Source organism: Bufo bufo, chromosome 4, assembly GCF_905171765.1.
Source record: "Bufo bufo chromosome 4, aBufBuf1.1, whole genome shotgun sequence".
In the NCBI taxonomy this organism is placed as follows: domain Eukaryota; kingdom Metazoa; phylum Chordata; class Amphibia; order Anura; family Bufonidae; genus Bufo; species Bufo bufo.
In genome coordinates, this window is record NC_053392.1 from 600863232 (window position 1) to 600885163 (window position 21932).

A 21932-nucleotide genomic window follows, 5' to 3' on the forward strand; every position below is an offset into this window, starting at 1 on the left:
GTCTGGTTCCTTATCCCCTGCCACAGCTCTGCGGCGGTGTGCTGTTTGTCACCTAAGAAGATCAGTTTAAGCTTGGCCTGTTGCCGCTTCCCCCCTGCAGTGCACTGCAGTACAGCTACTGACTGATGTCTGACTGGTGCTGCAAGATGATAATTCAGAGGTGGAGTAAGGCTGGGACTGCACACCGTGAAAAATATTGGCGGCTGGGAACAGAGTAACGCGGGACGGCCACCGCCATCAGGCTGCAGAAAGCCTCAGTGTCCACAAGCCTAAATGGCCAGGAATTTGGAAAGGTGCGCATTTAGTGCTATGGCCTGTGGGTGAGTGGCTGGGTATTTGCACTTTTGTTCAAAGGCCTGGGGTATAGACATCTATACGCTGCGTTGGGACATAGAAGTGGATGTGCTAGCTGATGGTGCTTGCGAAGGTCCAGGTGCATGGCGGGAGGCATCCGGGCCTGCGTCTTGGACAGGGGATTGGCCAGCACGTAACACAGGGGAAGAGGAGGCAGTGGTGTTACCCGCAGACACTTATTGTGAACCCAGGCGTTCGGCCCTCCTATTAGGGTGCTTTGATGCCATGTGGCGGATCATGCTTGTGGTGTTGAGGTTGCTAGTGTTCATGCCCCTGCTCATTTTGGTAAGGCACAGATTGCAAATGACAATTCTTTTATTGTCCGCACTTTCCTCAAAAAAGCGCCAGACTGCGGAACACCTACCCCTTGGCAAAGGAGATTGCCGCAAGGGGGTGCTCCGGGGAACAGTTGCAGGCCTGTTTGGTGTGGCCCACCTTCTCCCTTTTGCCACCCCACTGCCTCTTCCAGCCTGTTGTGGTGCTGCGGATCCCTCCCCCTCTGTACTGCTGTCTTTGCTCGGCTTGCCACCTTCCCAGGTTGGGTCAGTGACTTCATCGTCCACCACCTCCACTTCCACTTCCTCACTTTGGTTATCCTCCAAACTGTGTCTCATCCTCCTCATCAACCTCTTGAGACACTAATTGCGGTTGACTTATTGGCAACTGTGTCTCATCATCATCATCCACCTCGTGAAACACTAATTTCCGTTCCCCACCGTCATCTTTTTATGACTGTGGATGCTCAAGAGTTTGGGAATCAAGGCACAATATTTCCTTATGTCCCTCTTCAAGCGGGCTTATCGAGAGGCCCAAATCAAGGAATGGCGATGAAAAGAGCTCCTCGGAATATCCGAGTGTGGGATCACTGGTTTGCCAAGACTCTCCATGGTGGGAGGAAGTAGGATCAGGTTGAGGATTCTGTTGACCAGACTCTTGGCTACTGAGACTGGATATTGTTCAAGACAGGGTGGTGCTTAACCAACTTAAGGCATTATCTGCTGCAATCTAACCGACCACCTGGTCGCACTGGTGTGACTTCGAGAGTGGTGTCCTGCGCTGCCCTGCAAACTGGGACATGAAGCTAGGTATCGTGGATGAGTGTGTTTCTTCTGCTCTGGCAGCAGGCACATTTTCACTGCGCCCAGGGCCACGGCCTCTGCGTGCATCATCAGCATCACGGCCACTTCCCCATCCCTTACTGCTCGCCTTGCTCATATTAAATGGTATATATGCTTGCAAGTATGTCACACGTACAGTTTTGTAAGTGTATGCACAAATAAAGTACACAGAATGTCACAGATATTTTTAGGATGCGCACACGTTAAACAGGAGATGTAGCACAGATAATGTCGCTGTCTGCAGCGTATCTGAAAAAATTACACTGAATGTCAGATAATTTTAGGATGCGCAAATCTTATACAGGAGGTATAGCGCAAGTAATGTCGCTGTCACCAGCGGCTAATAAAAAATTACACTGAAATAATGTCACTGATATTTAGGATGGGCAAATGTTATACAGGAGATGTAGCGTAGGTAATGTAACTGTCCGCAGCGGACACCGTCTATGGAAAAAGTACACTGGATGTCACAAATATTTTTAGGCTGCGCACACGTTACACGGGAGATGTAGCGCAGATAATGTTGCTGTCACCAGCGGCGAAAAAAATTACACTGAATGTCACTGATATTTCAGATGCGCTAACATTATACTGGAGATGTAGCGCAGGTAATGTCGCTGTCACCAGCAGCGAATTTTTTTTACTGAATGTCACTGATATTTCTAATACGCAGACGTTATACTGGAGATGTAGCGCAGGTAATGTCGCTGTCACCAGCAGCGAAAAAATTAGACTGAATGTCACTGATATTTCGAATACGCAGACGTTATACAGGAGATGTAGCGCAGGTAATGTAACTGTCTGCAGCGGACACAGTCTACGAAAAAAGTACACTGGATGTCACAGATATTTTTAGGCTGCGCACACGTTACACAGGAGATGTAGCGCAGATAATGTCGCTGTCTGTAGCTGCAAAACAATTGCAAGCTATTTAGTGCAGGTTGCGATAAAAATATATATTGCTGCCAGATACAACTATAGTCCTTAAAAGGACTTTTGGGTCTCTAAAAAGATTTTTCAATAAAATATTACTATTTTGCTCCCTACACTATCTGTCCCTTCTTCAGCACAGCTCTCCCTGACTAAGACTGAGCCGAACACGTGTCATTGGGTGCTATATAGCACCCAATGACGCTTTCCGGCCAGCCAATCACTGTAATGCCAGTAGCCAACATGGCTACGGCATTACAGTGAATGGCAGTACTTACCTGCACGTCTATTGGCTGCATAGCAGCCAACAAATGTGCGGTGAGGAGACTCGAGCGAGGTGCCGAGCATAGCGATGCTCGAGCCGAACTGGTGTTTGGCCGAGCATGCTCGCCCAACACTAGTCTTTATTAAAAACATGGTGTCCTTTTTTCTGTACAGAGCTGACATGCTCTAGTAGCACACTGATAATGTGGCTTAAATAAGTGTTTATGACTCTCAGTAGTTTAGAGGTACGGTCTATTAGATGACTGCCACAAAGTGAAAGTACCAGTCACATAGCTATAAAAACAGTTAACCCTTTGTCACAGAACAGCTCAATATTTTTAATAAAGGCCAATTGAAAAAAAATAGATTTTTAGCCAAAAATGAGTAACATGCAATCCATATCTTATAATCTAAAGAATAAAGAGTCATTGGCCCAATAAGTCAATATTTATTAACATATGGTAACAACATATTTGACATAGTTATATTAAGTCTAAGGGAATCATGTCACGGATCCAGTGATTACAGTGCAGTCATTTACTTTGTTTCGTGCGTTCGTTTTCTTAATTATTATTTTTTTAAACTAATGAAGGAAACAAAGTAAGGAACCCTGCAAGGCCTCTCGGATAGGGCAGCAAAAAACTGGTGACATATTGCCTTCAATGGAAAATATTCTCTCCACATGGTGGATATATGCTACTCACAAAAATTTTGGGATATTTGACTTGTGGATGAAATTTGAGGATAAACCTAAAATGCACTTTAACCTTTACAAGTTAACTTAATGTAAACCTCTAAACCTTTGAATGCACATGTTCAACTGTTCAATGTTTCAGTACTTTTTGCACAATTTGCTGTTCTCTAAGGCTCAGTTCAGACCTGAGCGTTTTACAGCGCGTTCCTACGCGCTGTAAAACGCTCAACAAGGAGAAACCAATGCTTCCCTATGGGAATGGTTCTCACCTGGGCGTTTTACAGCGCCTACGATCGCGCTGTAAAACGCCCGACGCTCAAACAAGTGCATGAGCATTTTTTCGGGCGTTTGTTGCGCGTTCCCGTACATAGACTTTCGGGAACGCGCGACAATGTGTGTTTGCTTGTCTCTGTATGCGCGTTTGTAAACGCCAGTACAATCGCGCATACAGAGCGCACCTTTCAGAACGCTCAGGTCTGAACCCAGCGTAACAAGGAGCTTAACAGCAAAATTCACAACAGGTGTTTGATCCATGAATCGCCCAATAAGGTTGCATCATTAGGGAACGGCTGTTGGAGACTGGGGGACCTCGAATGGAGTGGCCTACACTTTCTCCAGACCAGAATCCCATTGAAAACCTATGGAATCAGCTGAGTCGCCATATAGAGGCTCGTAACTCTGTACTCCAGAACCTCAATAACCTGAGGGCCGCCCTTCAAGAAGAGTGGGATGCCATGCCTCAGCAGACAATAAGTCGACTTGTGAACAGCATGAAATTTCGTTGTTAAGCTCAAATTGATGCTCAATGCCACATGACAAGTTATTGAGACAGTGACATTTTTGTGGGGGTACACCCACCACTGGTGTCGGCTTTTGTTTCAATACATTGTTTGAGATGAAGAAATCACCATTGCATGCTTCTACTTAAATGCCCAACTCATGATATAATATCACTGTAGCGTGAACTTTTTACGTTTACCATAATTTTCACCTGAAAGCCAAATATCCCTAACATTTTGTAAGTAGTGTATAGGTGACAGACATTTATTAGTATTACGTATATTTCTTAGGCCTATTGCACACGACCGTATGGCTTTTTCAGTGTTTTGCGGTCCGTTTTTCAAGGATCCGTTGTTCCGTTTTTTGTTTACGTTGTGTTTCCGTTTCTGTTCCGTTTTTCCGTATGGCATATACAGTATACAGTAATTACATAGATAAAATTGGGCTGGGCATAACATTTTCAATAGATGGTTCAGCAAAAAACAGAACGGAAACGGAAGACATACGGATGCATTTCCGTATGTGTTCCGTTTTTTTTGCGGACCCATTGACTTGAATGGAGCCACGGAATGTGATTTGCGGGCAATAATAGGACATGTTCTATGTTAAAATGGAACGGAAATACGGAAACGGAAGGCATACAGAGTACCTTCCGTTTTTTTTGCGGGCCCATTGAAATGAATGTTTCCGTATACGGAACAAAAAAAACTACCCGCAAAACGGAAAAAAAAAAACGTTCGTGTGCAGGGGGCCTTAGGGTACTTTCACACTTGCGGCAGAGGATTCCGTCAGGCAGTTCCGGCAATCCGGACGCAAACGGATGGCATTTGTCGGACGGATCAGGATGCGGATTCATCTGACAAATGCATTGAAATACCAGATCCATCTCTCCGGTGTCATCCGGAAAAACGGATCCGGGATTTATTTTTTTCACAGATTTAAAGGTCTGCGCATGCGTGGACCGGAAGAACGGATCCGTCAATGCAGCAATTTTAATGCCGATCCGGCACTAATACATTTCAATGGAAATTAATGGTGGATTCGGCAAGTGTTCAGGATTTTTGGCCGGAGAGAAAAATACAGCATACTGCGGCATTTTCTTCGGCCAAAAAACGTAAGAGGGACTGAACTGATGCATCCTGATGCGTACTGATCGGAATGCTCTCCATTCAGAATGCATTAGGATAAAACTCATAATTTTTTTTCCAGTATTGAGCCCCTGTGACGGAACTCAATACCGGAAAAGAAAAACGCTAGTGTGAAAGTACCCATAGGCTGCCCATACATGATGCTTGTAAAGTTGCAAGTGCCAGCCAACAATTACAGGTGTGTCCTTGTAATTAGCGTTGAGCTGCACACAGACCCCACTGCCAGAACCACATCATGTATAGAAAGCCGTAATCATCATTCAGTGCTCATAACTAATTTCCCTTGATCTTGGATGATAAGTGACTTTATTTTGACAATAACTTTTGTTTTACTCTTGCATTATTTGTTAGCTTAACGGCTTGCCGCCACTGTAACGGCGATAGGCGTCCGGGCGGCAGCGCTCTCAGGTCTCAGCGACGCCTATTGACGTCATCTCGTGAGACCTGAGATTTCCTGTGAACGCGCGCTCACAGGAGCCCGCGTTCACAGGATCGCGCAGTTCACACATTGAACTACAGCCTGCCAGCGCTGATCATTCGCTGACAGGCTGTAGATGTTTAAAAAATCGCATCAGAAAGGTATATTAGACGCTGTTTTGTTAACAGCGTCTAATATACCTGCTACCTGGTCCTCTGGTGGTCCCTTTTGCTTGGATCGACCACCAGAGGACACAGGCAGCTCTGTAAGTAGCACCAAGCACCACACTACACTACACCCCCCCTGTCACTTAATAACCCTTTATTAACCCCTGATCACCCCATATAGACTCCCTGATCACCCCCCTGTCATTGATCACCCCCCTGTAAGGCTCCATTCAGACGTCCGTATGTGTTTTGCGGATCTGCACATTGCCAGAACTATATAGAAAATGCCCTTTCTTGTCCGCAATTGCGGACAAGAATAGGACATGTTCTATATTTTTGCTGAACGGAAGTGCGGACACGGAAGTGCAGATCCGCAATTCCGGATCCGAGCGGGACAAAGTCTGTCCCCATAGAAATGAATGGGTCCGCAATTCCGTTCCGCAAAATGCGGAACAGAATTGCGGACGTGTGAATGGGGCCTAAGAGTCCCTTATCCCCGCCAGTTAGTTAGCTACTTGTTAGGTAGTTAGCGCTCAGCCCACCGCACCGCAGTCACTGATTAGTCGCTGATTAGCGTCATCGCTGTCGCTAATCAGCACTAGTACTATATAGTATCTGTAAGTGATCAAGACTGATCGCAATTAGATCTATATCAGTACATTAGGGTCACCTTAGGCTCTACAAAAAACGCAGTGTTCGCCCGATCAGGCCTGATCTTGTCCGCACACAGTCCGCCCCACCGCAGTGACAGAATATTTTTTTTTCTGATCACTGCAAAAACACCGTAAAATCGCTGCGGCGCTATAAAGATCACTTTTGAGCTTTTTGGATCTTTAGTAGCGATCGCAGCTTTACTTCACAAGCACTCCTATGTCCTTTCCCCTCTTTTTTTTTTTTGCACATTTTTTGGCAGAGATTTTTTCATCCACATTGATCGATGCAAATGAAGAAATCTGTGCCGTTCATTTTTTCTTTCAGCCCAGAGGCTGAATGGAAAAAAAAAATCTCATTACCCGTATGCTTAATATAAGGCCTCATACACACGACCGTGCCATTTTTTTGCGGTCCGCAAACCGCGGATCCGCAAAAAACGGAAGGCGCCCGTGAATAAAATCTCCTACGGACTCATTATGTCCCCTCAGTGAATACCTTGGGGCGTCTACTTTCCGAAATGGGGTCATTTGTGGGGTGTGTTTACTGTTCTGGCATTTTGGGTGGGGCTAAATTGTGAGCAACCCTGTAAAGCCTAAAGGTACTCATTGGAATTTGGGCCCCTTTGCCCACCTAGGCTGCAAAAAAGTGTGACACATGTGGTATCGCCGTACTCAGAAGAAGTTTGGGGTGTATTTTTACATATACCCATACTGTGTGTGAGAAATATCTCTGTAAATGACAACTTTTAAAAAAAAAAAATTATACAAAGTTGTAAACATACACCCCAAAACACATTGCCCTACTTCCTCTGAGTACGGCGATACCACATGTGTGACACTTTTTTGCAGCCTAGGTGCGTAAAGGGGCCGAAAGTCCAACGAGTACCTTTAGGCTTTACAGGGTTGCTCACAATTTAGCCCCGCCCAAAATGCCAGAACAGTAAACACACCCCACAAATCACCCCATTTCGGAAAGTAGACACCCCAAGGTATTCACTGAGGGGCATAGTGAGTCCGTGGGAGAGTTTTATTTTTTTTGCCAGAAGTTAGCAGAAATGGAAACTTTATTTATTTATTTTTTCCTCAGAAAGTGTCATTTTCCGCTAACTTGTGAAAAAAAATTAAATCATACATGAACTCACCATGCCCCTCCGCGAATACTTTGGGGGTCTTTAGTCTTCTTTCTAAAATGGGGTCATTTGGGGGGTATTTATACTATCCTGGCATTCTAGCACCTCAAGAAACATGACAGGTGCTCAGAAAGTCAGAGCTGCTTCAAAATGCGGAAATTCACATTTTTGTACCATAGTTTGTAAACGCTATAACTTTTGCGCAAACCAATAAATATACACTTATTGCATTTTTTTTTTATCAAAGACATGTAGCACAATAAATTCTGACACAAACTTAATTATATTTGAACAATTTTACCAGAAAAAGTTAAAAATACACTTTTTTGGAGAAAATTGCGGTCTATTTTGATTAATATCAGAAAAACGAAAAATCTCAGCAGCAATCAAATACCACCAAAAGAAAGCTGTATTTGTGAGAAAAAAAGGAGGTAAAATTCATTTGGGTGCCAAGTTGCATGACCGAGCAATAAACCGTTAAAGTTGTGGAGTGCCGATTTGTAAAAAAGGGCCTGGTCACTAGGGGGGTATAAACCTATGGTCCTTAAGTGGTTAAACAAAAATGGCGGCTTTCCTCCTGAATTCATTTCTCCAGAATGAAGCAACAAATCCCTAAGTAAAAGATATCATTACATTCAGCTGAGCTAGCTCTACAAGGCTTTGTATCTGGTTTACCACCGAGTTTACTGGTGACAGATTCCCTTTACCCTAAGTTCACACCTGCGCGTTTTACAGCGTGTTCAAACGCGCTGTAAAACGCTCAACACATGAAAACCAATGCTTCCCTATGGGACTGGTTCACATTTTCGCGTTTTACAGCGCGTTCGAACGCGCTGAAAAACGCCCGACGCATAAACAAGTTCTTGAGCTTTTTTTTGGGCGTTTGTCGCGCGTTTTGGCCCATAGACTTCAATGGGAACGCGCAACGCTTGAATTTAGCGCGTTTTTGACACAGAAAACGCGCGTTCGAACGCGCGTTTTGGATTTTGCAACATCCAGGAAAAGGCCCAACACCAGGTGCAAAGCACAGTTTCGGAGAGAATCCAGCATGGAGGAGTCTGTGTGTGACACCGAGACCCTCATCAGGCTGGTGCAAGGCAAACGCTGCCTGTATGACACACAGGATGCCAACTACAAAAATCGGAGGAGCAGGCAGCAGGCCTGGGAGGATATTGGCAAAAGCATATGGCCAGATTGGAGAAGTTTCACCAAGACAGTGAAACAGGGCAAAGGTATTTCCATGTGTGTTGTAATGTGAAAAGTAAGCTCCTTGTGTGCAGTGGTGTACCAACTATATGTAATAGCCCTGGCCAGCTCTACCTGCAGCCCTCCAGCTGTTGTCAAACGCCACCTCCACAAATGCTGGGCTGTATTTTCCTTGCTGGAGCCTGTGCAGGCATGCATGGAGTTGGATTTTAGCAACAGCTAGAGGGACGCAGCATCACCATCCCTGTTCTTGTATATGGGCACTCAGTGGCCTTTAGTTTACAAAGAATGATGTGCACATTACATGTTGTAATAGTGTCCCCTCAGCCCTTTAGTTTTTAGTACTGTCCTGGTTCACCCTCCCCCACATTCTGGTACAATGCAATGGCCCAGTATGTTCAATTTGCAGTGGTTCCACTATCTTGTGCCAGACTGCGCTCTTTCAATCCGCAAATGTAGTGGCATTTTGAAATGTAGGCCTAAGTTTGGGTTGAGGGATTTGAATCCGAAGTTGTTATTGATATTGTGTACTTTTTCGAATTAGACTGTTTGTGGGCTATGGGTGGCCAGGCATATGTTAGGTGCTTCAGTTTCTAACAAGTATTGGGCACCTTGATGGGATCCGTTATTTCACCCACATTGGCTTTTATTCTACTGGGCGAGTATTGGTCACTTAAATGGGACACATGTTTTCGCCACATTTTTAACCCTTGTTAATGTGCGACTATTGATGGCCACTATAGGGGCATCCTCAAGGGGCACTATATAGGTGAAAAAACCGAAATGCACAAAAGATCATTAGAAATTTTGTAATTTAGCCCTAGTAATAAACAACCAAATCTGAAAAGCAAATAATATTCAAACACTCTTTTCAGCAGAAAAATATAAATCTGAATAAACTTAGATGGCTTCCCATTGCCAGGGTAACGCCCCATGTGGTGACGAAAAATATACGGTGAAGTGGTCCCGGACAGCCGCACCGTGTCTGGTCCCACGCACACCGCTCAGATTAGGACTCTACAAGGAATGGCTGAGGGAATCTTCAAAATTAAAGCCATCCCGGACACGGACAAAATTATGCAGAGCACACGCTGCCTTCACGGCCGAGATGGCGGTCTCCAATTTTAAATGAATCGGAGAATGGAGAAAGCGCCATTTGTTGGCTAAAATGCCAAAGGCGCACTCCACCACCCTGCGTGCCCTTGTCAGCCGGTAATTAAATACCCGCCTGGCAATGGACAGTCCCAGGCTGGAGTACGGCCTCATCAGATGCTCCCCCAGCGCAAAGGCCTCGTCCCCCACGAAAACAAAGGGCATAGCCGGATAAGTGGTCCCAGGCAGTGTGGTGTTCCCAGGGAGGTCCAGCTCATTATTATTGAGCATTTGCCCAAAGGCAGAATGCCCCAAAACAGCAGAGTCTGAGCTGCTGCCGTAGGACCCCACGTCAATGTATCTGAAGCAATAGTTTGCGTCACACACTGCAAAAAGAACAAATGAGAAAAAAAATGTATAATTAAAAAAATTGACTCCCGCTCCTTAATGGGCTTCTTAACGCGTATGTGCTTCCCGTCTATTGCGCCGACACAGTTCGGGAAATTGCAGGCTTGTAAAAAATGATCCGCAATTTGCAGCCAGTCCTCCTTTTGTGGTTGGGCCATCACAGCAGGATGAAGGACATCCCAAATTGGCACGCAGGTTTCCCTGACGATCATACTGGCTGTAGACTTCCCGATGAAAAAGGCGAAGTGTAGACTGGCCAATGACTGTCCGGTAGCTAAATACCTGAAACAAATGTAAGAAAATAAAGAGACATTAACGGATGTTTTTTATTTCTTTTTTCATAGTCAACACTATCAAAGGCAAATGGAAAAGCCTGAAAGACGCCTTTATCCGCCATAGGCGCAAAGAAAGGGAGCAGAGGAGCGGTTCGTCCCCAAGCTCATGCTCCAGTTATGTGCATGCCCAACAGATGTCTTTTTTGATACCGTTCGTGCACGGAAATGCGGAGTCAAGGGCATACACATTGAGGACAGGATGTGGTATGACATGACATACATTCAATTTCATATGGGGAACATACTTACCTATATTTTCCACTTCACAGCACCGAGAGTAGCTGGGAACCCAGCCAGGCGCAAGATGACGAGGAAGAGGACGAGGGCACAACCATGGACAGTGAGGCCGGACCATCTATGGGGCCAATGAGTCCTCCAGGCCCCCCACTCACTCCGAGTTTGGTGAGCCCCATGCAGACTGTCCCAGCCGTCCCAGAGGCAAGTCGGCAGCCCCGACATAAAAGGAGGAGAACAGAGAGGCATGAGGACAGGCTAATAGGCTGCCTGGATGCCCTGGCACATCCTGTGCCAAAACTTTCCAGTGATGCCCATTTTCTCCTCAGTCTAGAGGAGAAAATGCTACATGTGCCCAGACATCTGGTCACAAAAGTAAGGGATGAGGTGTCTAAGACTATTGATAAGTATTGCATCCCTTATGAAATCCCAACTTCGATCAGTGCCCCACTGCAGGCCCCACACCAGGCCCCACAGCAGCCAGCACAATATGGGCCACGATATGGGCCACAATATTTCCCCCAATATGGGGCACAATATGGGCCACTACATCCCCAACATGCACAACAACACCATCACACATACCCAGCACACACATACACACAAAGTAACATACAACAGCCTCTTGACACATGGCAGACACAACACACATCATACCCATATCCCTCTACTAACACGGGCCCAAGCACCTCCACCACCACCACCACTGAAATGCCACCCGCCAATCAGTCTCGCGGAGCCAGAGAGACACGGGTGGATCCTGAGGCGGAGTTTTCAGGGCCGCAATATGAAACCCTTTGAAAATTATAAGAGGGAAATTCTCAGGCTCAAGGTTTTTGGAGCCCAAAAGGTCACAGATATAGGAAAAGTTTCCTAATATTTTTATGTTATTTTAAAAAAAGTTGCACCTTTGTTTGTTAAACAGATTTAACGCATTTTATTTGGAAATGTATGATGTTACTACATTCACCAAAGATAAAAATATTTAAGCTAATGTTTGGACTATTTTTTGAAAGAGAGGGGTAAAACATGGGCAAATGTGGATACATGATGCATGTATGGGATATCTATGCCACACGTTGACAACATACACATCACATACCCCCCGCACAAACACTCATACGTCACAAACAACAAGAGAAACACGGCGAAACTCTGATCCTGCCACAACACACTGCAAATGGTTTAAATGGCCACAATAATAGGCTACTTACCGCAAAGTAATGACCAGTCTTTCCACTGGTGGTATGCAGTCCCGCATGAAGGTGTCCTGACGCTGCAAATGAGGGGACAACAGCACCAGGAGCTCGTCAAAGCTGTGAAACAATAAAATGTTCATGGTTAACAATACAAAAAGCACAAAACACTTTGCTTAATCATTGAAAATACATTGCAACCACGTATACGTACTAACCTCTGGATGGACATCCTGGTGTAGTCAAAAAACTTGTCCTCATGGGCACAGAGGTTCGCATACAGTGCCCAGAACTGGCCCCTCTCCTGTCTATCGGCAATCACAGGATGGACCTAGAAACGTTGCCTGCTGTCCCGCCTTCTCCTCAAGCGTTCCAGCTCGATAGCTGCAACAAGTGCCGCAACACGTCGCCGTCTATAGCATTCCATTGCTCAAAACCACACACTCTACCAACACACATGGAATTTCACACCTACAATGCCCTATGATTGGCCAAACTTCATATAGACAGGGATATTTGCTCATTGGACAACACTGCAGTCAATCACACAAACGCGCGTCAAACGCGCGTTTACTATTGAAAAAAACGTGCATAAAAACGTGCGAAAAACGCGCGTCTCAGAAACGCTCAGGTGTGAAAGCAGGATTAATGTTGAAGAGGATGTGATGTGTGGATAAAACAGTTCCCACATTGTGAACAAGAAAATATTTTTCCTCTAAGTTCTCTGATGTGCAATTAGAGCTGACATCCTGAACATGAAATGGCTTCATAATGTAGTTTGAGACTGGCACTCCTCGTATGGAATAAATATCAATCGTGGCAGTATTATCTGAGTGATTCACAATATTTAATATATCACATAAAATACAATCTAAATATTTAATATATCGCATAGATTACAAACATATAGTGAGACTCAATAGTTGATCCTTAATAATTGCTGCAGCAACAAAATGGTTAAAATAATGCCTAAAAAGGTCTAAAAAAATCAAATAAAAAGTCCAAACACACTTCCAAAAAAGGGGGGGGGGGGACCATAAATCCTAGGTGGGAAATAGCAAAAGTGTCCTGCACAGACCCAAGGTTATAATGTAATTTGTCCAAACAATAGATTTATTGTATCTGTATTAGTCTCCTTTAACCTTATGTTAGGTTTATTTTCTTATAAGTAATGTAGCAAAAGAATCGTATGATAGATCGTTCTCCAATATTCGGAAGCTATCCGATTTACACGTTCGATAGATCGTTCTCCAGTATTCAGAAAATGTTCGATTTAAACACAAAAAGTTTCTGGTTTTTACTCACGGTGACTTTCGTGTTTCCCACGATCCAAATGATCGGTTTTTACTCACGGTATCTTTTGTATTTCCCGCGATCCAAGTGCTCGGCGTCCCACTTAGCTCATGCGCCACTGCTGCCTCTCGATCATTAGACCAACATCTCGAATCTGGTCATGTGACCGGAGTGTATAATCACGAGAGGTGGACTTGTACTGATCGATTTAGGTGGCTGATCTTCCGGACCTTTTCTTTCTGTGTTGGAGCGCTCCAATTTATATATAAGTTTCCGGATATTGGCACACGGACTTCCAGTGGGGATATCTTGTTGGGGATGTATTTGATAGCACCAAATGGCTTCACCCTGTGTGAATTCTATGATGTGTGATAGACTTGACTATTTGGGGGGGAGCAATTTGTCTGTGGAAAAAAAAAACTTATAGGGGGGCCACATGATCCTGGGTTCTGTATGAATTTGTAGTCTGTATAAATGTGGGGTCTTATCTGGGGATTGTATGAATGCAGAGATAATCTGGGGCCTGTATTCATTTTGGGGAGTGGTCTGGAGTTTGATGCCTAAAGTTAGCTTTTGGGTCTCATTATTTTCTAGTTCTTTAGCCGTGTCCTTTGGCTCTTTTATTTTGGCAGTACAGTAATTGGGGGGCAGAAGAAAGCACTTTAGGTAAAGTAATGTGGGCATACAGGGCAGCAGAGGGCACAGTATTGGTGGAAGCTACAGGATGAGCATGTTAAAGGGGCAACTGGATGGGGGGTTTCTTTGCTAAAGAGGGTGAGGATGGACGGCAAAAGTAATGAGTGAAGACAGAGGTGTATCCAAATCTTCAGGGCCCCCCCCCCCAATCTACCATGTGACATTTATTAATCCTGGTGTCTTCCTAAATAGCAGAGGGTGTGGTACTCCCCTGGCCAAAAATTTCTGCGCACGATGGTCTGGACCAAATGGAGAAAAAAAAAGGAAACTGAACAACTGAAATGCATGGAGACATCAGAAAGTTGGGTCATCAGTGTAAATTCATTCGGGGGAAGGGGGGGTTGGTTCAATTTGCCTGCTCTGCCTAGGGTACCTAAATACTTTTGTCACGATTCGGTGTGGGAGGGAAACACCACACCGAGCATAGGAGGGAAGGGGGAACAAGGAATCAGGCCTGAGAACTAGGGAAGGAAGATGGACACCTCCTAGTAAAAACCCTAACCAAAATGAACATGAATTTGCATATGGCTTCTCCTTTTTCTCATGTGTAACAAGATTTGATTTACGGTAAAACGCTTTCCACATTCTGAACATGAAAATGGTTTCTCCTCTGTGTGAGTTCTATTATGTTGAACAAGTTGTGATTTGTCACATTCTGAACATGAATATGCATATGGCTTCTACCCTGTGTGAATTTTCTCATGCGTAATAAGATTTGATTTATAGTTAAAATGTTTCCCACATTCTAAACAAGAAAATGGCTTCTCCCCTGTATGACTTCTGTCATGTATGGCAGGATTTGATTTATGGGTAAAACATTTTTCACATTCTGAACATGAAAATGGGATCTCTCCTGTGTGAATTCTTTCATGTTTAACAAGTTTTGATTAGGGATGAGCGAATTTGGATGTTTCATCCGAAGTCGATTTGCATAAAATGTCGTTTCAATACTGCATGGAGCAAGCGCTCTGTACAGTATTAGAATGTATTGGCTCAGATGAACCGCAGTTCAGAAATTGATTTATACTGTAAAAAAAAACATGGGGTTCAGTTCTGGGGGGGTGGGGGTGGGGGGGGGCTTGTAACCTTGGAAACATGAAGTGTATAATGTGATGGAAAAATTAATCAGGCCAGCAAAGGAAGCAATATGGATAATAACAATAGATCAGTAAGTGCCTTGTATTAACTTTCTTCACATAATAAATGCTATTTGCTGAAGTGATACTACCCCTTTTAACCCCTTCAGGACCTCCGCTATACATTTATGGTGGAAGTCAGGTCCCTAAACATGGCGCCAGCTCGCACGTGTAGCGGGCGCCATAGCCGCTGGGTTTCTGCTATTTTAAATAGCAGAGACCCGCGGCACATGTATGCAATCAGCCATAAGGCTGATCGCATACATTTTCCTCTCCAGATGCCGTGGTCAAATGTTCTATTTTTTTGCTGGGCGGCGGAACGGAAGTGCGGATATCGACAGCACACAGCGTGCTCTCCACATGTTTTGCAGCCCCATTGAAAATGAATGGGTCTGCACTTGTTCCTCAAAATTTTATAGTCATTCAGGTTGACTTAAAAAAAGTGGAAAAAAAAGTAAAGAAAAGTTTTTACAAATATAAAAAAAATAAAAAAATATAAAAGTTCAAACCCCCCCCCCCCCCCCTTCCTTAACCCATTAGAGACGCATGACGTACCGGTACGGCATGTTTCCCGAGTCCTTAAGGATCCATGACGTACCGGTACGTCATGGGTTTAAACCGCAATTGCGGCGCGGCGGGGGTTAATCGGAACAGGATGCCCGCTGAAATCATTCAGCGGGCATCCTGTCACAACGCCGGGGGGGTATGTGACCCCCCCCCCCATATCGGCAGTTCAATTCAGACCTGCGGTTTGCGGCTTTACCTGCGGTTGCGGCGGCTGTGCGGAGGTGCCATCGGGTCCCCATGCGGCTGTGGGGGGGACCCGATGGCATGGAAGGCAGCACGATGTCTAAGGAAGGCATCGCGCTGCCTTCCGGTGAAGAGCCTGTGAGATCCAGCCCCGGAAGCTGTATGAGTAATACACACAGTATTACTCATACAGCCAATACATTCCAATACGGAAGTATTGGAATGCATTGTAAAGGAATATACCCCCCAAAGTTCAAGCCCCAAAGTAAGACAAAAAATAAAGTTAAAAAAAAGTTTTCCCCCAAAAAAATTAAAAGTTTCAAGTAAAAATAAACGTCATTTTCCCCAAATAAAGTTAAAAAAAATTGATAAAAAATAGGGGAAAAAAAAAAAAAGTATACATATTAGGTATCGCCGCGTCCGTATCGATCGGCTCTATAAACATATCACATGACCTAACCACTCAGATGAACACCGTGTCACCTAACATTACAAAAAGTACAACAGCAAGCGATCAAAAAGGCATTTGCCCACCAAAATAGTACCAATCTAACCGTCACCTCATCCCACAAAAAATGAGCCCCTACCTGAGACAATCACCCAAAAAATAAAAAAACTATGGCTTAGAATATGGAGACACTAAAACATCATTTTTTTGTTTGAAAAAAGCTGTTATTGTGTAAAACTTGCATAAATAAAAAAAAAGTATACATATTTGGTATCGCCGCGTTCGTATCGACTGGCTCTATAAAAATATCACATGACCTAACCTCTCAGATGAACACCATAAAAAATAAAAACTGTGCTAAATAAACTATTTTTTGTCACCTTACATCACAAAAAAGTAATAGCAAGCAATCAAAAAGTCACACGCACCCCAAAATAGTGCCAATAAAACCGTCATCTCATCCCACAGAAATCATACCCTACCCAAGGTAATCGCCCAAAAACTAAAAAAAAATTATGACTCTCAGACTATGGAAACACTAAAACATGATTTTTTTGCTTCAAAAATGAAATCATTGTGTAAAACTTACATAAATAAAAAAAAGTATACATATTAGGTATCGCCGCATCTGTGACAACCTGGTCTATAAAAATATCACATGATCTAACCTGTCAGATCAATGTTGTAAATAACAAAAAATAAAAACGGTGCCAAAACAGCTATTTCTTGTTATGTTGCCTCACAGAAAGTGTAATATAGAGCAACCAAAAATCATATGTACTCTAAACTAGTACCAACAATACTGCCACCCTATCCCGTAGTTTCTAAAATGGGGCCACTTTTTTGGAGTTTCTACTCTAGGGGTGCATCAGGGGGGCTTCAAATGGGACATGGTGTCAAAAAAACCAGTCCAGCAAAATCTACCTTCCAAAAACCGTATGGCATTCCTTTCCTTCTGCGCCCTGCCGTGTGCCCGTACAGCTGTTTACGACCACATATGGGGTGTTTCTGTAAACTATAGAATCAGGGCCATAAATATTGAGTTTTGTTTGGCTGTTAACCCTTGCTTTGTTACTGGGAAAAATGGAGTAAAATTGAAAATTTGCCCAAAAATTTAAATTCGGAAATTTCTTCTCCATTTCCCAATAACTCTTGTGGAACACCTAAAGGGTTAACGACGTTTGTAAAATCTGTTTTTAATACCTTGAGGGGTGTAGTTTCTTAGATGGGGTCACTTTTAAGGAGTTTCTACTCTAGGGGTGCATCAGGGGGGCTTTAAATGGGACATGGTGTCAAAAAAAACAGTCCAGCAAAACCTGCCTTCCAAAAACCGTATGGCATTCCTTTCCTTCTGCGCCCTGCCTTGTGCCCGTACAGCGATTTACGACCACATATGGGGTGTTTCTGTAAACTACAGAATCAGGGCCATAAATATTGAGTTTTGTTTGGCTGTTAACCCTTGCTTTGTAACTGGAAAAAAATTATTAAAATGAAATTTTGAAATTGTATCTCTATTTTCCATTAATTCTTGTGGAACACCTAAAGGGTTAACAAAGTTTGTAAAATCAGTTTTGAATACCTTGAGGGGTGTAGTTTATAGAATGGGGTCATATTTGGGTGGTTTCTATTATGTAAGCCTCGCAAAGTGACTTCAGACCTGAACTGGTCCCTAAAAATTGGGTTTTTGAATTTTTTTTTAAAATTTCAAGATTTGCTTCTAAACTTCTAAGCCTTGTAACATCCCCAAAAACTAAAATATCATTCCCAAAATGATCCAAACATGAAGTAGACATATGGGGAATGTAATGTAATAACTATTTTTGGAGGTATTACTATGTATTATAGAAGTAGAGAAATTGAAACTTGGAAATTTGAAACATTTTCACAATTTTTGGTAAATTTGGTATTTTTTTATGCAAAAAAATTAACTTTTTTGACCCAATTTTAGCAGTGTCATGAAGTACAATATGTGACGAAAAAACAATCTCAGAACGGCCTGGGTAAGTAAAAGCGTTTTAAAGTGACACTAGTCAGATTTGCAAAAAATGGCCAAGTCCTTAAGGTGAAATAGAGTCCTTAAGGGGTTAAAATAAAAATACCAATAAAAAAAATAAACATCATGGGTATCACCGCGTGTGAAAATGCTTATCCAATTTGCAATTTTTTTGTCACTTCAACTCCCCAATAATGTTTTTATAAAAAATGGTCAAAAAGTCGCACACACTTAAAATTGGTATCACTGAAAAGTACAGATCACAACGCAAAAAATTAGCCCTTACCCAGCCCTGTACACGTAACTACATAAAAGTTATAGGGTGATCTTTTTTTTTTTTCTCAAAGGTTTTAATTTTTTTTCAGTTATAAAACGCAAGAAAAATTATACAAGTGTGGTATCATTGTAACCGTACTGACCTGGAGAATAAATATAACAGGTCAATTTTACTGCTTAGTGTACAGTGTAAAAAAAACTTTGTCAGAATATAATTTTTTCCCAATTCTACACCATTTGGAATTTATTTTCCGCTTCCCACTACATGGTATGCAACAGTAAATGGCGCCATTAGAATGTACAACTTGTCCCACAAAAATAAACCCTCATAAAGCTATGTGAACGGAAAAATAAAAAAGTTGCTAGAGGACTATGGGAAGGCGGGGAGTGAAAAAACGAAAACCCAAAAATAGTAAATCTCAGGGTCCTCTAAGGGTTAAGTTCCAAAAAACAGACTTGCAAACCGTTCTATACTTTGTACATTAGTCCAAATTTTTTTGGAAGAGTTCCAAACGAAAGACCCAGAACCAGGCCTTGTCCTCCCAGAGCCTAAATGTGGGTAGTAGTAGTAGGCCACAGTTGTCCTCCCCTTCCCTTTCGCTTCTATCAGACTGTGGGATATCATGGTGGTGGGTTCTTTGGCCCTCCTCACCTGCTCTGCTGCAACCGGCATTGTCGCTGCCCCAACGCCAATACAGCAGCTAAAGGTAACACTACTACCACCACCAACATGGCTATGCTTGGGGTCTGTAGCGTCCTCCTCCTCAGGGCAGTACAAACACTAACTGCTCTCACACAAGTTGTGTCTTGTCAATATGCCGTAGGGCATGGTGCTTTCTTGACACTTCTTAGGAAGAAGGAAGGCGCCCCACTAGGAAAGGACAGTGAAGACGGAGACAACTCCACTGAAAGCCTTCTTTGGGGCTGCAAGAAAGCCCTCTTTGACGCTGAAAGGAGGAGGAGTCACACTGTGACTCCTGGTTCCACGGCACAGTGTTGGACTCTCAAGTCAGCTCCACATCATCCTGCTGCAACTGAGAGGAGAAGTGAGCTATCCAATCCACAATCTCATTGTCTTTCTTCTAAACTATGATGTTGCGCCTGTCACGAATAATGGGGAGAGGAGGGACACCAGAAAGGAGAGGACAAAGAACTAGGCCTCAAGGTTAGGGAGAAGGGAAAGGTCACCTCCTAGGAAACCCCTAGATCTGGCCCTGACTCCTGTCAGTATGTATAGACCCTGAAGGTGGGAAAATACATACGCCGGAACCTAAACCCTAGGAGCCCTGAGATACCCTAGAGGTAGTGAAAGGGAATGAGACTACTGGTTCCTTCCCAGATGAACGAACCAGCATCTCCCTGAGGCCTAGTAACAACAAGCACAAGGGAACAACCAAATACAAAGAGCAGTACAACTCCTCCAAATCCAAGTAGAAAATATTAACCGCATGGTATGAAGTGTGAAACCAAACTAAATAGGGAAGCAGTAATGACCTGCCAGCTGCACCTGAAAAGAGGTGTTGTCATTACCAAATCACAACACTGAGAATCAAGAGACTGTCAGTTAACCTCTCATGCAGTCAGTCTCTCTGATCTTCTAACCTCTGTCACAGAAGGTACCGTGACAGCGCCTTTTCAAATCCAGCAGGAACAACTGCAGATATCTACTATTTCTGGCCGGATAGTTGGTGCTGCTACTACCCACATTTTGGCTTTGGACCTCTCTGGGTCTGGAACCCTTCCATATCCCTGACATTTTCGGCCTCTCAGATGTTGTGCACTACCCTATGTATTGGTGTAGTAATCACGTATATATGCTGCTTTGAATATAATCAAACAACATTGAAAGCATGTGAAGACAGAAATAAAGGGAAACTGATTTAAGCCTAAATCCGTTATCACTCCCAGATACTTTTGTGTGCTACCCTGTCTATTAGTGTGTGTAATCAGGATGCTGGTTTGATTATATTCAACAGTGAATTTTTTTTTTTATTGGAAACGCATGAACACAGAAATTAAGGGAAATGGATTTACACTTAAAGAGGACCTTTCACCGATTCTTACCCTATGAACTAACTATACAGATAGGTAGAGCGGCACCCGGGGATCTCTCTGCACTTACTATTATCCCCGGGCGCCGCTCCGTTCTCCTGCTATGCCCTCCGGTATCTCCGTTCCCTAAGTTATGGTAGGCGGAGTCTGCCCTAGCGCTGGCCAATCGCACTGCAGAGCTCACAGCCTGGGAGAAAATAACCTCCCAGGCTGTGAGCTCTGCGCTGCGATTGGCCAGCGCTAGGGCAGACTCCGCCTACCATAACTTAGGGACTGGTATCTCCGCCTACTATAACTTAGTGAGCGGAGATACCGGAGGGCATAGCGGCAGAACGGAGCGGCGCCCGGGGATAATAGTAAGTGCAGTGAGATCCCCGGGTGCCGCTCTACCTATCTGTATAGTTAGTTCATAGGGTAAGAATCGGTGAAAGGTCCTCTTTAAATTCGTTATCACTCATAGATGCTTTTGTGCTGGCCTGTGTATTGGTGTACTGATCACCTATATGCTGGTTTAATTAAATTGAACAAGTCCCCAAAAAAAATAAAAAATTCCAACTGTGTGGAGAAATAAATGAACGTAAATAAATGATTAAGTGCCTGGCCTGACGCTCAATTTCACATTAACACTCACAGGTAGATTGCTGCTCTACCCTGTGTTTTGCTGTAGTAATAACGTATATATGCTGGGTTAATTAAATTGAACAATCCCCCTCAAAAATATAATTCCAACTGTGTGGAAATAGAATTTACCGAAAAGGACGATTGAGGCTTGAAGCTCAATTTCATATTAACACTCACAGGTAAATTGAAGCCCTACCGTGTATTTTGCTGTAGTAATCACTGTGGGGATTCTCTCTGGTAGTTTGGATAAGCGGGTGCAGTACAGAGGCAAAATACAAGTTTGTAATTCAAATGTCCGTGTTTATTCACACATAAGGTCTAACAAAAACACTCTTTGCAAGGTTGGTGTTTGTTCACACAGAGTAGAAATTTTGTGCATAAAAAAAAACACATCACCTTGTTGGCGGTTCTGCCTCCAGCAGTCCAAATGCAGGCTTTAGATGGCCTGCACTCCCAACACACAGGTCTCAGCTTTAATAGGCCAGTCAAGACCCGGCCTGGAACGTGGGGAAAAGTCACCTACCCGGCATTTTGCCTACT

General features: G+C 43.7%; 1 protein-coding gene across 1 annotated transcript in view; it reads right to left on the minus strand.

The window, feature by feature from the left end:
- Nucleotides 1-12141: 12141 nt before the first annotated feature.
- The window catches only part of LOC120999335 (oocyte zinc finger protein XlCOF7.1-like), a 49428-nt gene continuing 39637 nt past the window's right edge, over nucleotides 12142-21932 (minus strand). Inside the window, exon 8 of the mRNA XM_040430203.1 lies at nucleotides 12142-12247. Coding sequence (XP_040286137.1) covers nucleotides 12142-12247 — 106 coding nt within the window. The remainder of the gene's footprint in view (nucleotides 12248-21932) is intronic.